Consider the following 17,064-nt stretch of genomic DNA (forward strand, 5'->3'; position numbering starts at 1 on the left):
ACAGATTAAAGATGATGCAAGAGTACAACAATCATTAAACAATAAAAGCACGTCCTTGAATCATAAACAATTTCACACCGGTGTGTCGTTGTGCGAAATTGCAAAGAGCCGTGAATAAAACATACAGTAAGTAAATTTGCCGTCATAATGCATGAAAAAGAGGCAATGGCGAGCGTGTGACTTATCGCAGCTCGCCTCCTGAGGTGGCGTTGCTCAGGTTGGCCAGGCCAGTCACGCACGATGCCTCGTCCTGAGCACTTGGCGGTGCTCCTCTTGTCGGTGCTCGCGAGCGTCGCGGCCCAGCTCGATCTGCCGCCCCTCTACGAGACCGAGGAACGAGGACCGCGGCCGCGAGTCGAGCTGAGCAGCAGGGAACAGGAAAACCAGGACGTGCGGAAACCACCCCATTTCAGCAACGTCGACGTGCCCGCGCTGCTGCAGGAAATCGACGAACTTGGCACGCAGCAGTGCACCAGCAACGTCCTCGCCCAGTGGAATTACGAGACCAATGTCAACGAGGTCTCTCAATTGTCCGCTGTGAGTTGCAATTTTTAATTTAAATCAGCGTACAAAAATTAAATGTGAGAAGGAGACCAGCTTATTTTATAGCTAGGAAATAATTTAGAACAATTTTCTTTTATTTATTTGGCTAGGAAAATTGCAAATAGCTAAAAATAATGTTTTCAAACGTTTTAAGCTGACACCCAGGCCATGTAGCTCCATATTATGGTTGTGGGTAAAAATAATAAAACGTAGTTACGGGCATATCAGGGCGTTTTTTAGCACCCTGATGACACCAAAAATCAAATTGGTGCTCAAACAAAAATTCAAAAATTGCAAACTATCAATCATCTCTCATGGATATACACGATTTAATTTTTAAATTAGTAAAAAATAAATTCTTTTCATTTTTAACAAATTTAAATAAGTAAAATAGCTCAGCAAGTGGAAATTACATTTCCTCTATAATCAGTGACAACAACTAATTAACCACATTAATCCAACAAGTTAAGCTATTCGTGCGGTCTTTCATGCTTACTGTCAATACCGGAAGCGAAGAAAGTGGAACTCCCCTTGTCCTGATAACACTGGAAAATTATCAATACAAACTGTTCTTTCTGCATATGCACGCTCGCTTGCCGGCGGTGCGACAAGAGGAAAGGCCTAAAACAATCAGCATAAAAACAACGGCTGGCTAGCAAACGGCCAGTTAAAAATCCTCTATTTCCAGTCTATATCCCTAAACAAATCTTTCTTTGGCTTTTAAAACTAGAAAAAAATGGAACACCGAAAACACGGAAATTTGTACTGAGACAATTTGTAGAATCTGGAAATGGCAAGTGTCTAACACACAAACTGGAGCATAATTTAAATGCGAGTATTACAAAACTAGGAAAACGAAATGAAAATTGTGTGAAGGAGGTCGCGCGCGCGTCTGCGGTGATAACAAAAGTGCTGCTTATGCTTAAGGGCCATAAGTGCACGCACGGAGTCGCGATTGCTCAGGGTCGTGAGAATTTCATTCTTCGGGCCAGAGAAAGCCTGCGCTTTTGAAAATAAAACTCACTCAAAACACTTTGTTAACACACACAAGAACAATGCGAGCTCTGAGCATTTGCATTGATGACAAAAACGAGCCTGTTTGGAAATGTGGAGCAGCGATTATCCGCCGTGTTAACCACGACACCATTGATTTATATTTATTTCGGAAATTTTTACGTCAGCCAGGGCTAATTTGTTTAGCCCTGAGTCAACCATTACTGGTGCCTGACAGCACAACTAAAACGTTACAAGTGAGCAAATTTCAAAGAAAAAAAGGATAATAAAATTGATTTTACAATGGCTACTCCCATCGGTTCAAAACAATTGAAGGAAGGCTAATAATTGTGAATAAAAATTATATCACGCGGTGGTTTCGGCCCCGCAGGCCTCATGAGCAGAACATTACATCCAAAACAAAATTCCTACCCACAGAAGAAAACATGGCTGTAGAAAATTTTTAATCAGCGATCGTTGAAAACGTCTACCTGCACTCTTCACTGAATTCAAACACAAAGAGAAAACGAGTAATGAGAGAGACATCCACAGCTCGTATCTCCCTCTGACGAAAGTTCCCTCTTATCATGATTCGCTTTGCCGAAAATTCTAACATATCTTTTATGAGCTATTTTCAAAGAGTGAAAAATTGTTCTTAACATTCTGAAAAAAGTTCAGAGGGGGAAAATATAAATTTCGTTTAACGAAGCTCCTAACCGCCGCCCAATCAAGAGGATTGTATAATATACATATGTTAAAGTGCCGTGAAATTTATTTCTCCCATCGTTTTTAATTTTAATATATTTTAAATTCTAATTTTGGGTGTTATTCTAAACACAAAACTGAATTTTAAGTTTTAAATATTTTATAAGTTTATTAGAGCAAACAGATGGAAAATAAAAATAGGGTTGATATTTAACACACATTTGATGCAACTGATTTATTTTCAGACGTCAAATGTGCACTAATCACGCAATATTTAGACTTTTCAGACACACTTCAAGCCTTTTATTGCTAAGAGCTCAAAACCATTCCAAGCTAAATGCACTGAAAGAAAAAACGGGTGTTCCTTGTTGAAATTAAATCGTTTTTTTATTTGCCCACTAATTTCGGCTCTCAACTACAGCACTAATTCACACTCACGCACCAACAAAGCGAGTTTATGCCATAATTTAGGGCACGCAGTTAACAGCTGAAATTAGTAGGCAAATAAAAAAGTTGATTATCAACGAGGAATGTCCGGGGTTTTCTTGTTCTATGAACGAGTCCTCGCGCGCCTCCCTCATTGACATTAAATAAAAATTGACATCGTATTATATACTGCCTGTGAAGCCTTCAACTATTTTCACATAATTTCACAAAATAAAGAGATCTCCAATTAAAAAATGCTTGAATTTTTATCCGTTCATAAGAATCATGAGCTGGAAAACTTGGCAGTTTTATAGTTTCCATCATTTTTATTTTCATTCTACCTGTTTTGCTTTGTTACTCGCTTGTTAATAGTAGTTTTGAGATCCATTTGCTTGATTTCTCTTTTAAAATATAATGCTTTAAATCATTTTCCTGTAAATACAATTCCAACAACCATTTTAAATCTTCTACAAGACGATATGTAACACACAGTCATAAAAATTGGGTTTACCCAGACAATTTCATAGTGAGAAACAAATTTAAAAAGTTGCACAACAACAATTGTATGTACTTAAAAGTCCGCATTGTGAATGTTGATAATGAAAGGTGACCGAGCGTGTGATCATTATTGTAAGAATTATCATTTTTCCTCATCCCATACAGCCCCCTCAAGGACGTGCATTGTGACGCAAAAATAATTTTTAAGCGTAATTTTATGTTTCCAGTTGCAAGAGCAGTTGGAGTACGCGCGATTCCAACACGCGGTGTGGGAGGTGATCAATAAGATCCCTCTCGAGCACGTCAAAGACAGGAAATTCAGACGCGAACTGCAGCACTTGGCGACAGTCGGACCCGCCGCTCTTCCCCCAGAGCTTCTTGACAGGGTGAGTTTTTATTTCTCGTTCACACTATATATGCAGTTAATAAGAATTAAAACTCCTATTGAATTAAATTGAAAAAAATTGACAGTAATTAATTAAAAGAATTTTTATACAACTACCCTTTGAAAATAAAGTAACCATTTTGATACAACAGTAGCTCTTTTGGATTGCAATTAGCTTTCCCTCATACCGAATCACTTGAGCAACTTATTTTTCTCCGGAAACAATTACCCACAAATCCACAAAAGTAAATATTGTCTTTTTGCTGAATAAAAAATTGCTTTAAACGCGTGGAAGTAAAAATATAGAGTATTAAATTTTAGGCAGAGAAAACAAGAGCGACAATTTTTTGGATTGCCTCAACCATAAATTAATGTAATTTCCATCTAGGTTTTTTACAATTTTTACAATTTTTTACAATACACTTGAAAACTTCTAAACAATGCTATTTTTATTTTTATGAAAATACAAAAATGCATTACAAATTAATTCCCAGAGCACAAAATTGTAGATCTCTAATCATTTGCATCTATTTAAAACAAAATAATAATGTTTAAAGCTCACAGAAATGGTGTAAATCGCATCTCTGGCGTCAGGAGATGATCATTTCCTGCGGCTCTGGAGTAAAATTGTATTTCCTTTTGTTTTCGGGTGCAGTACCACCACCTGATCAACGACATGCTCGCCGTCTACAACACGGCCACCATCTGTGCCCACCACGACCCCTTCAAGTGCGGTTTACGCCTAGAGCCAGGTAAAAATATGATTTATTTCGCGCCCCGTGGGCGGGTTTCTCACCCCTAATGAGCAGGAAGCCTCGAAAGCGCAATAATGATCCTCTTAATGAAATTTATTACAGCCGATATTTCACTGATGATGCGCGTTTTCCCTACCCGACCCGACAACACGCGACCAAACAAATTGTTAACGCATTTTAATTTAATTCGGCTCTTATTTATGGCAGAGTTGACTCTAATTATGGCGCGGAGCAGAGACTGGGACGAGTTACAGTACGTGTGGTTCGAGTGGCGCAGACGGACCGGACAGAAAATTAGAGATCTCTTCGAACAAATGGCCCACGTCAGCAACCAGGCGGCGCACTACAACAGTAGGCACCAATTTATCTTCTCACTCGTTTGAATCCACACCCCTGAACTGTTTTAATTAAAATTTGATCTTTCTTTTATGATGGGCATAGTCCAAAGAAAAGGGTAATTAATATTATTCATTTTAAATATATTAAAAGTAGGCATTTTGATATTATCTGGTTCGTGTAGTAGTAGACTTAAAATGAGTGGTATGAATTATATAATTTAAGCCTTTTCCTAATTTTCAATTCAATTACTAATTATTTTGGCCCTTTTAGAGAAATATTTTCATTACTTTTATTAGAAATTGTGGTACAAATTCATCAAATATATTTTTAACTTTTAACCAAGCATCTTCAAATGAATTTTCCTTTGAATAGAATTTCCTCTAAGATAATTTTAGCTTAAAATTAAAAAAAGCAGCAAATAATGTTTTTTATGGAGAACTACACTTGGTTTTGTTCAACCTGTAGATTCGAAATGAACACTCATGACTGAGAAAAAATGTGAAGCCTTTTAGTGAAGATATCACAATAAATTGCAGATTTCACGGACACCGGGGAGTACTGGATATTCCCTTACGAATCGCCGACTTTCCGGTTCGACGTCGAGGACGCCTGGGACGCAATCAAGCCCCTGTACGTGCAGCTGCACACGTATGTGCGGCGAAAACTGCGCGATCACTATGGACCAGAGAAAATTCACCGCAGGGCTCCCATCCCAGCTCATATTTTAGGTCTCGATTCAATTTTAAATGCATTTATTTGTCGATGCTAACAACTCAATTTTGTTTCGGCATAGGAAACATGTGGGGCCAATCTTGGGGAAATATTTTGGACGTCACTATTCCGTATCCAGGCAAACATTTCATCGACGTAACTCCAGAGATGCAGGCGCAGGTAAAGGGATTTTTGCAAATTGTTCGTTATTAAGATAGAAAGTTGATAGTAATTTGATTATTTTTAATTTGCAAAGTGTATTTTTGACCAACATCTATTTTTGTTAGAATTGAAAAGCCCCAGAGCTAAAAGCAAATTAAAGATGGAACGAAATTTTGACCAACCTTTTTTAATAGAAAATAGAACAATTGGAAAAGCTTTATTTTTAAAAGTTTGTGGACAAAAATTGATATGAGAGCCACTTGGACAAACATGACCCAGATAAACACCTGTGTGTATATTGAAGAAAAAAATCTTCCTCCAACCAACATCATTTTTAAATGAACCGCCTTTCATAAAATATTATACTAAATTTTTGGAAAAAAACGACTAATATTCACAGCCCTAAATTTATGCATTTTTCAGGGCTACACGCCAATAACCATGTTCAAGATAGCAGAGCAGTTCTATCTATCCCTGAACATGACTCCTATGCCGCCCGAGTTTTGGGAAAAGTCGATTTTTGAGGAGCTGCCCGATCGGCATGTCATTTGCCAGCCCAGCGCCTGGGACTTTTGCAACGGAAAGGATTTTAGGTAAACTTTTTAAAATCTTATATATGCAAAAACTTACAACTGCTTATGTGCCGTTAGGATAAAAATGTGCGCTCACGTGAACATGAAAGACCTGATAACAGCCCACCACGAAATGGCCCATATCCAATATTTCATGCACTACGCCCACTTGCCAAAAGTTTTCAGGGACGGTGCAAATCCAGGTAAAGAATGAATTAATTTCCCTCTTTAAAAGCAGATTTTGCAGTTGTTTTTTGTTATACGAAATAGGCAAACAACAAGCAATGGAAGGCTAAACATAGAAAAAAATACTAATGTTTTTATCAGCATTTTTCCTACAAAAAAGAAAAATACAACATACAGTTTAGGTTTGTAGCTTTGAGGCAAAAATAGCAAATAATTTATCATTTTAAAGGTGAAAAGGAAATGTTTCCAGATTTTCCATAGAAATAATTGATATTTTTTATAATTTCAAAAACTGTTTCGAAAAATTCAGTTTACTTAAAAAAACTGGAATGTCTCTTTGTTAATTCCTCTGTATGAAAGAAGGCCTATTTCTAAGTATCTTGATTCATTCAACAAGTAAATCTTACAATTGGCATGTTTTGAATTTTATTTAAGGTTTTCATGAGGCTGTCGGCGATGCGATCGGACTTTCTATTTCGACGCCAGAGCATTTGCAGTCGCTGGGCCTGCTCACCCGTTCCGTGGACCATCTGGCGCACGACATCAATTTCTTATTCTCGCAAGCGCTGGATAAACTGCCATTCATGGCGTTTGCCCTGACCATGGACACCTGGAGGTGGGACGTTTTCGGCCAGGGAGCCATCGGAAAAGATAGATACAATTGCCATTGGTGGCGGCTAAGGTGTGATAATCTTTGTTAAAATGGAGAGCTAATTTTAATTTATATTCAAATAATTATAATTCATTTGATTGGGAGAATTGATTTTTTTTAAACATAGTCGGCTTTACGATCTTTGATAAAAGATGGCTTTTTATTGAATAGAAATATAATTTATTTACAGTGAGAAATATACAGGAATAAAACCACCGCTACTCCGCTCCGAAATCGACTTTGATCCTGGCTCAAAATACCATGTTCCTGCTAACATTCCATACATCAGGTAAAGATTAAATTTTGGCATATTTAATTGAACTTTTGGTCTCAGCATGATTATTATTATTTCAGGTACTTTGTTGGAAGCGTGCTGCAGTACCAGATTCACAGGGCTCTTTGCATAAAGGCGGGCCGGTATGACCCGAACGACCCTCACCATAAGCCATTGCATAAATGCGACATTAGCAGAAGTCACGCTGCGGGGGAACTGCTCAAGTAATGACATATTCTATTTTTTATTGAACTGACAACGAGCTGAAAACCTCATTGTATTAACTGTAATAATTTTGGCACATTAATTACAGTTTGATCCCTGTGATAGTTTTCAAGAAAATGTAATCAAAATATTTTTCAATTTAATTAATTTGTTTATTTTAAGATCACTTTTTTGTTTGGTGATTTCTTATAATTTTTTTCATTTTGCTTTCCATTAGGGTCTTAAACTCCCCTATGAAACTGTAAATTTTGAATACATATAATAAAATGAAAACAAATACGGTTCATCCAATCATCTTGAAGCAAAATTGATCATTTTAATTTGTTTGACTTTCTAATATTTCCATAGTTTTATTGTGATTAATTGTGGATTTTAGAAAAATGATGTCCATGGGCTCGAGTCGTCCGTGGCAAGACGCACTCTACGAAATAACGGGCGAGCGGAAATTGAACCCTTCAGCGTTGCTCGAGTACTTCCACCCATTGCAAGAGTGGCTGCGAAAAGAAAATTTGCGAACGCAGGAATTTATTGGATGGCTTTACGGTGCGTTTTTTTTCATTCAATATTGTGCCAGGTGTTAACTTGATTTTATTTCAGACGGTGACTACTGCAAACATAGCATTGAGACTGCTGGACTGCAAGTGTACGGCGGGTTCTACAACGCGGCCAAATCTCTTCAGCCTTCGTTACTTTCCTTACTGTTAGCGACACTGACGTGCTATATTTATTTATTAATTTAATGTTAATATTGTATATTATCTGAATAAATTTTGTTCTTTTTACGTTAGAACTGCTATTAACTTGCAATTTATCCAAACACGGAAGTCATATGATGAGAAAAGTGTCCCCTCTCAGTGGATTACAGCGACGCGGAGCTGCAAATTTAATCTTTTGCTCAGCGAGTCTGCGTCGAGCTGCTGCTGAAACTATGCATATATATTTTCACGCTGCGTTTATGCTGACTTAACACGTGTTGCTCAAGCTTTTTTATGGGAAGATGAGGCTCCAGTTAGTATCTCCGCTACGCAGACGCGAAGGAATTGGAGTCGGCGTGACACCACAGCAGAATAAAGTTATAATTTCAGCCTTATCTCATAACATGTGTCTCCTATACATTCCGCAAAAAGCTATTTTAAGAACTTTGTAGGAAATTGTTCAATTCATATAAAATAAATAAGTTGGAAAATTGATATTCCTTATTTTCAATCAGAATAAATCATGCAATTCTTTTAAATCACACTTACTAGTCACCTATAACCGTTTTGTGATCCTATTACCATCTATTAAAGCACTCTTGCACCTCAAACGCTAAAATTCGCTTAAAATCGTTAATATTTTTCGCCGTAATATTCACAGCTTTTTACGATCAATAAACTTACTATGATTCGCAAAAAAATCTGTGGAGCTTAAAAATCCACTTAAATTAATGATATAAAAAAATGCATTTTATATCACCAAAATAATAATTTTGTACACTCGTCTATAAATAGTTTTTGCAATAAAAAGAGCGGGGAATGCTACAAATTGGCCAAAAGCACACTGCGCGGTGGCCCTAATCGTCACGGGTTAAACTTCACGCTGACTGCGCACTGCTGGGCGGGAGTTTATTCAAGTGGCAGTTTCACAGTCGTTGCCGCGGTGATCCTGCAGTCCGCAGCTTCTGTGTCTAAGCTAGTGCCATTAGGAGCGCAGCAAGGGCAGGATGGACTCGAGACGCTGAGACAACGTAAGTCCTTAAACGCTTGCCAAGGGCCAGTTTGAGACACAATAATCAGCATGATTGTTTGTATTTTTTTTTTTAATAATTTTCTCAATTAATAAAAATGTCTGGTAAATTATCGTTGAATTCGTTGAAATTTCGTCTAAATGAGTTCCTGGGTCCTCTTTACTTTAATTTCTACGGCTCATTACATATTTATATAAATCGTGATTATTGCAGTTCCTGCTTTTTTCGGTCCACTTCCAATTTAAATTTAGCATCTTGTGTCCGTCATGGAAAGATCTGGAGCCACTTAAAACCTAACCAGAATATTTTGAGTTACTGATTTTTCTCATAGTTTCAAGCTCAAGATTTTTATCTCTGTTGCACATATGAATGTGATTTACTTTAAGAAAGGTCTCTTTTATAAATTCAACCATCGCACTTTTTAAATGACGAATTATTTTCACGCCTCGAACTGGTATAAAAATATATTTAGAAAAAATATGCTTACCCCTCACTGTTAAATCTGCACTTTTTAGTGATTCGCCACAAATATTTGGCAAAAATTACATTAAAGGCTGGTAAAACCGGACGTTTTTATGCATAAACGGCCGGGGAAACAACCTGATGGACAAGAGTGCGAACCCTGATAAAATTTGGATCACATTTTTTAATTATTTTTATTTTGAAAAATTCCTGATAAGAATAAAATAATTTCAAGACCTGTATATTCTGCTGTACAAAGTTTTGAATTGGAGCTTTTCGCATCGTAATTTGAAATTTTCCCTTTAACTTTTTGTTCTTCAAAATTACAAAATACAGGTTTATCCTATGTGATAACTTGGCATAGTATATTGAATTATAATTTTTCCAAGAAAAAATATATCCTTGCGAATTCAAGTGAGTTTCAATGAAAATCCCAATATAGTCATTAAAAAACTTCTCTATTGCAAAAAGCATCGGTCTGATATATCGCACAAGTAAAAAGTTATTTTCAAGGCAGAGCGCATCAGCAAAAATTACAGATTGTGCTCACTCACGCGTAAGAAATTTCCCATTTATTAAAGCTGGTCCAACTGTAAGGACGGTATAGAAAGAAGCTGGTCCAGAGTGTATATTATATATGAAATGATTACAATCCCCCTCGTGACTGCGCGCTGCAGCGTTTACAGGCCGCGGCAACAAGTAGTCTCGAGTCGTCGGACTAATTCAGCCCGCGCCTTTGTATCGCCTGCACTACAATTGTTAAATATATACGACTCATTTCGAGATGTTGGTTCCGAACAAGAGCATAGCGGCTAGCTGCAGAGAGGGGCCCTCTCGTTTTTAATAATTCATTCCAACCTCTGACCTCTAATTGACAGGCAGCATGACTAACTGAAAGCGCAATGAATGACAAGGCTCCCCTTTTGCTTTTGCTTGAGATCGATGCGGCCACAAAACGCAAAATGCAATACACACTTTTCTTATTTCTCTGTCGGTTAGGGATTTTAACACGAAGAATTATTTTTTCTGCGCGTCTGATTTTTTATTTAAGCATCAAATGTGCATGAATTATATCCAATTTTAAGACTTGAAGCACACTTTACAACATTGATTTTAAAAATTTGAATACAATTTTTTACTATCTGGTGCTGGCATATTTTTTCTTTCTAAACCCCACTTTTTAACTTATTAATTTTAGAAATTTTCAATTCATTTTGGCACCTGTAAATTGATTCTAAAGCACTTCTTTTATATTGAATGCAAAATTTACCAAATTTTTATAGAAAATTCACGACATATTTTAACATAATTCATCCATTTCCACGATCGCATTGGTAATTTTACAGGAAAAATGATAATTTCGTCAAGTTTAATGAAGTAACTTGGCAAAGTCGAAGTTTTCTTTTTCGTTAAAAACAGAAATAGAATCTCTAAAAATCCTAGCCCGACTTATTTAAATGTTTTGTGAATTTTATCCCTGCTGCGCGAGTGCATCCAAATGATAACATACTACATATTGTGTATCCCATTGCAGCCAGAAACGAATTGAAAGGCCCGAACAGGAAACAATGCTGCGTCACTCTGGCGATAATTTCACAGATTGACCTGGTGATAAATTCAGGACGGATGTGCGTGCGTGATTATTTGGACCACTCGAAGCGGCACTCACGTAAAATAAAAAGCACACACAGGCAAATTATTTCAATTGTCCAACGGTCGTTGTTTTAACCGTACTCAACATGGTCCAGTTTAAAATTTAGCATATACAATTTAAGTTTCACTATTGAATTTTATTCCCAGCTTTCTTGTTTTTTAATTTTTTGTTAGGAAATGGGACAACATCAACACGTCAAATTCCCCCCCCCCCAAATAAAATGAAAAATGTGTTGAAAAGATGGGTTTTGCTTGGAATAAATGCAAAAAAAAAGACAAAAAACATATTAATCCATGGAAACTCTTTGTTCTCCTTTATTTTTGTTTCGATGCTCTTTTAAATTATGACGAGATAGCTTACATAACATAATTAGATATTTTAGGAATTAATACTTTTGTAATTGTTTTTTTACGGAATCAAGTTAAAATCATTAACCTCTTATTTTTTTTTGGAAAAATGCTTGTGAAAGATTAAATAGTCTAAAAATTCATTATTTCTTTATGAAGCTGCTCATGTTGTTACTGTCTGCTTTAAATCATTTGTATATAGGGTTTGAAGGATAATTACAAGCAGCAGAGCAAAAGAAAATATAGCGACATACTTTATGATACCACAACATTATTTGTGTGCTAAAAAAATGCACATTTTTCGTCGCAAAAAGCTTTATTAAGCGCGCTGTGATTGTTACGCCAGACGCTCTGCAAAGGAGAATATAATCGTTAATGTCTTGGCGCTGCTTGACTCATCATTTTCTTATGCAGCTCATCAGCATGTGCAGCTGTCCTCTATATTCCTGCTGTGATCGCTCCCACACTCGCCTGTTTCCTTTTTTCCTTGATAGCACAAGAGATTTCACGAGGATTTATTTTACATTGCGAAAATTTTCTTTTATCACTATTCGCTCGACGCGCGTCTAAAATTAGACCAAATATTTGTACCTGACGTCATTCCAAAAACGATTTCATTGACCATGAGACGGCGTCTGTTTATTTATCCATCACCAAATGAACCGATGCCTCCAAGAAGCTAATAAAAATTAAAATAAGGGTTCACACAGTTTTCCGTCTGATTCGTCTAGAGTTTTTTTTACCGAAAAAAAAACCGAGAAAATTCCGGTTATTTCCTAGACGCAATTATGTCTTTTTTCTAAAACCCACGAGAAATTACCGATAAAATCCAGGTCCAAATTTCAGAAGGGAATAAAGTTTTTAAATTGATTGTTCAATTTCTGGGCGTAAAAAATGGCACGTTTAGATCATTTAAAAAATTATGATGATTTAGATTTTGTAGTAAATTAAACTTCCCTTTCTAATTAATTAAGATTCTCTAAAAGAAAAAATCTTGAGCTGTAAAAAGCTTTAGAGAGAAATGACATGCAATTCATGTTATAATTTTGGAAATTTTCAGGACAATATGCTGCTTCCTGTCTCTCTTCTGCTTCTTTTTTCCTATTCCAACGCCGAGCCACTATGGGGAGATCACGTCTGCGCGAAAAAAGAGACGTATACGTTGGTGATTTTTTTTTAACTAAAAATGACATACAATTTATTTGCAGATACTTCGTTCCTGTGACTGTGTCATACACGAAACCTTACAAGGTCAGGGAGAATTACTGGTGTGCAAAAATACCACCGCGATGCACCAGAGAGAAAGTGGAGATGAAAACAGAGTATCAAGTTGAAGTAATTAAGTGTTTATTGATATTCTTTTGTTGATATTTAAGTTTTTTTGTGTAGAATGTTCCAAAAGTCCGCGTAGTCAATGAATGCTGCAAAGGTTACGTTCAAGAGCAAAACACCTGTGTCGCTTTCTGCTCGAAAGGCTGCCAGGAGGGCACCTGTATTGCACCTGATGTGTGCCAATGCCATCCCGAATTCTACGGCCCCACCTGTGAGAAAGGTGGGAGAAATTTTAATTTTGAATACGATATACCAAACATTGGTTTTCATGGCTGAAATGTAAAAAATGTAAAAAAAATTAATTAATTACAGAAAAAAATTAAAAAGATCAATTCATTAATATAGTGTTAAGGTGTTTAACTATATAATTTATCAAATAAATACTGTTCTCATCTTTCTAAGTATAAGTATGAAAACTATAGTAAATTTTCTCGGCGGAATCTTTAAGAAATGTTTCAGCGTTTGATATATAATTTTAAAACATTTTACGGAACAAACCTCAAGATCGTCCATTGACCAGCTCCTCTCTTAAATTTAAATGCAAAAAAATATATTTACAGCTAGCATCATAATTTAATTTAAAAAAATGAATAACAATAAATTTATGATTTACATAAATATGTGATTTTAGAAAAAAAATAATGTATTCTTAATTTTTAGTTTACAAGTTGGTTCCAATTAGCTCATCTACGACTCTATCAGTGGAGCAAGAGACGACGCCAACACCGTCTACACCATCCTCCACTACAACAACTGCAATTCCTCAAACTACTGAATCTGTAGCAACTGCTTGGACAGTAAGCACAACTAGCACTTCTACTACCACCACAGAAGCGATCGTTTTTTTGAGCACGACAACATCTACACCTGAAATAGCGTCGACTTCTCCAAAATCCTACACGCCTCTTTCCACAAAGCCGACCCTAGTCGAAACTTCGTCTAAAACTAAGGATTTTGTGGATTTCTCGGACACATCGTTTGAATTCGATGGCCAGTCGTCCAACACCAATGAAAGAACTGAAAACTCTTCTGATTTTCCTGCTCCATCTCCTTCACTGTCTACTTTGGAACCTTCTTCAACGGAATCAACCCCTTTCTACCACGGATTCGACCCCCGGCACCCTTTCTACACGCCCAACAATGGCGAGGCGCCGGCAAATTCGTCCACTCCTGCTTTGGGAGCGAAAGGGTTCACTTCGGTGATTGTGGTGAACAACCACTCGATCCACACGATCGCAACGCACAGCCCAGAATTACACTCAAGTGCCGTTCACAAATTTTACGACGATCACTTGATTCTCGTCGTGGTGATCGGGGCCGCGCTTTCTCTCATTCTGGGCACCGTCCTCGTCGTCCTCGTCTGCCAGCAAGTTGCGAAAAACGGCAAGAATAAAGAGCAGATGAATAGTCAGGCGGACAGAGGCACACTCAGGCATCTGCCGCCACTTCCTACAGGTGTGTCTATCTCTGTTATATTTTGATTTAATTTACTTCTTTATAAAAAGTTGAGCAAAACGTCATGCTGGAAAAGGGAAAAATATATTATTGACAAAAATATTTATTGCTTGTGACGAAATCGTTTTTCAAGCTTTAAAAATATTTTCTGTGAAATGAAAAAATATAATAATATAAATTGATTTTACAGTGGTTTGTTTCACATGTAAAACAACAAGGAATGGAAGGCTAAAAGTTGATAAAAAATTAAAAAGAAAAATAGCGTCCCCGCGATCTCGTTCTGCACAGCAGCTGTTTTGACTTTGGCCCCGTAGGCCTCGGATCAGCAGTAATTCACCTCCAAAACAAATTTCTTAAAAATAGTGAAAAACTGCGCATAATATCTCAGAAGAAATCAAGAATAAAATTAGAATTCAGTGTTATGTTTGTCCATTGTAAAATCTTTAATACTGTTATTTTTTTAATTAAATTCGCCCCATTTAGTTTTTCTTTTTATCAAATTTCATATCGTAAAAATATATGTTGTGCTAAATTATCAAACTCTGAATTTTAATTTAATAAGTAATTAATGTAATAAAGCTTTTTATTAATATCAAAAATATGATAAATGATAATTAAAAATAAATATATTTTGTTTTCTGAGCTTCCAATTGGCATGGTATACCATCAAGCGAGCGTGAAAATCAAGAATGCAATAAACTTCGAACAAATAATTAATTCTTAATTATACATCAGCGCTTAAGCAGGAACTCTATAAGATAAATCGTACTCAATTGAAGGATTTAATTTTGTTCTTTGTTTAACTAGATGTAAATAATCTCACTATCTTTCAATTTAAAGATAAAAATAATATTCTTCTAGGAGACCAATGACCTATTACAGAAAAAATGCTGAAATAGATTCAAGATTTTCAAATGAAAAGAAAAAAATGCCATTGGAATACCTTTCTTGATCAGCTATAGTCAATTATGGAATTAAGGCACTCTGCTACAAAATGTTTGTGCACAAAAACCGACAATTTTACCAAAGAAATTAAAATTTTAAAATATTAAAAGACGCGCAATCAGTTAAAAAATTATGATATTGTAACTTACTCAAAACTTACATCATCTATAAATTTTCTTCCTTTTTTTATTTGCAGCAATATCATTGGAAATGCCAACAGGCCCAGCAATACATTTCTCAGCCTGCTGCGAGACGATCGATCTCCAGCCTGCTGCCATTTATTCGATGGGAACATTTAAGCCTGCTGCCCGTCAACCAACAATTTCGCAAGAATTACGAGGTAAAGACGATAATTATGATGTCACAGTGATATTTTTTTCTTGCAGGGGATTTTTCTATACAGAAAAAGTATCTATAATAGCTATCCTTTTCGTATAAATTAAACCTTGTGCTATTTCGGATATTAAACAAAATCAAAACGTGTGAAATCAAACATCTCCTTCTTTTGAATATAATTAAAACCAGGCTTCATCCTCGTTGTCAATAAATGAGAAATTCGTCTTTATTGACAACGAGGATGAAGCCTGGTTTTAATTATATATTATATTCAACGTGAAAACAACCTCGAGTGATCACATTTTTCAAATATCTCCTTCTTTATTAAAATAAATTATATTGTTTTAAGTGAAATTTTACTTTACACAGAGGCACTAGAAGCTACCTACGACCACCCACCCTCTCAGAGTAGGTCGTGTCGCAGCTCAGAGGGTCAGAGATCGTTGGCTGAAATGTGGGAGGCAGTAATGAGTGCCAGCAAAGAGAAAGAAGTAGTGCAACAACCTGCTCAAGTGGAGGAAGAGCACCTCTACCAGGAAATTCCTTGCTATCACCCACAACGACTCACGCCCCATGACTCAAGGTGCTGACGAGACAGAGTTTGATTTTTTTTAAATACCTCTCTTGATCTTAGAAAAACATGTGTATATAAATATGTTATTACTAATGTAAGACTGCTCATTTAAATATTAAAATAAGATAGTGTAAAAATTTATCATTAAAAGGTCATGCTAGCTTTCATTTTAATTGCGCAATAATTTCAATGTTTCACGTTTACAAAAATTACAAATTTATGAAATTTATCAATTAATTAGTGGTATATTATGGTTCCTATTCGGATAAAATATATCCTTCTGACCGCCAATTATTGCTAATTCAATAAATTACGAGAATAGAAGCGAAATCTCAATCTCATTGATGTTCTTTTTCCCTTAAAAAATTCACATCACTCAGGAATTTAACAAACAATAAAAAAATGCTATGATTTAAATAAAAAGAAACAGTTGCGTCAGTAATAATTATTATTCCAGCTCAATATTTTGAATTTTTCGAAATAAATTATTGACATTAATGTCGCAATATTTTTCCTACTTTCCAAGGATATGTTTGAGTAAATACGGTAAAACTTATATTTAAGGAATGCTGCAATACTTGACACTGATTGCTTCCCGCCTTTTTTTGCCGCGTTTAGTAATCTGCAATGGAATCTCCTGCATCATGGACAACAAGCCAATCCAGGCACATAATCAACTTGCCAACATAACAAAGTGATACTTACTAATGTCATCTTTAAAAAATTCTTAATTTTATAATTTTATTCTACAGGAATACAACATTTTGATTCAATTTACTATTTTACAGTAATTTATTTTAAAATAGT

The 17,064-nt window shown here is 36.0% G+C and overlaps 2 protein-coding genes across 2 annotated transcripts; both read left to right on the forward strand.

Moving 5' to 3' along the window:
* Positions 1-235: 235 nt before the first annotated feature.
* Positions 236-8,278, forward strand: Ance-3. The gene is made up of 13 exons (XM_065495048.1): positions 236-537; positions 3,393-3,551; positions 4,206-4,302; positions 4,513-4,656; positions 5,181-5,372; positions 5,438-5,535; positions 5,941-6,110; positions 6,168-6,292; positions 6,711-6,957; positions 7,118-7,216; positions 7,282-7,425; positions 7,803-7,969; positions 8,024-8,278. The coding sequence occupies exons 1-13, from the start codon at positions 241-243 to the stop codon at positions 8,164-8,166; spliced, it is 2,082 nt and encodes a 693-aa protein (XP_065351120.1). The 5' UTR covers positions 236-240; the 3' UTR covers positions 8,167-8,278.
* Positions 8,279-9,033: 755 nt separating this feature from the next.
* Positions 9,034-16,430, forward strand: LOC135946506 (mucin-5B-like). The gene is made up of 7 exons (XM_065494734.1): positions 9,034-9,152; positions 12,676-12,770; positions 12,824-12,950; positions 13,005-13,167; positions 13,608-14,402; positions 15,544-15,687; positions 16,053-16,430. The coding sequence occupies exons 2-7, from the start codon at positions 12,682-12,684 to the stop codon at positions 16,271-16,273; spliced, it is 1,539 nt and encodes a 512-aa protein (XP_065350806.1). The 5' UTR covers positions 9,034-9,152; positions 12,676-12,681; the 3' UTR covers positions 16,274-16,430.
* Positions 16,431-17,064: the final 634 nt, after the last annotated feature.

The sequence above is a fragment of the Cloeon dipterum genome, chromosome X (genome assembly GCF_949628265.1).
Source record: "Cloeon dipterum chromosome X, ieCloDipt1.1, whole genome shotgun sequence".
Classification (NCBI taxonomy): domain Eukaryota; kingdom Metazoa; phylum Arthropoda; class Insecta; order Ephemeroptera; family Baetidae; genus Cloeon; species Cloeon dipterum.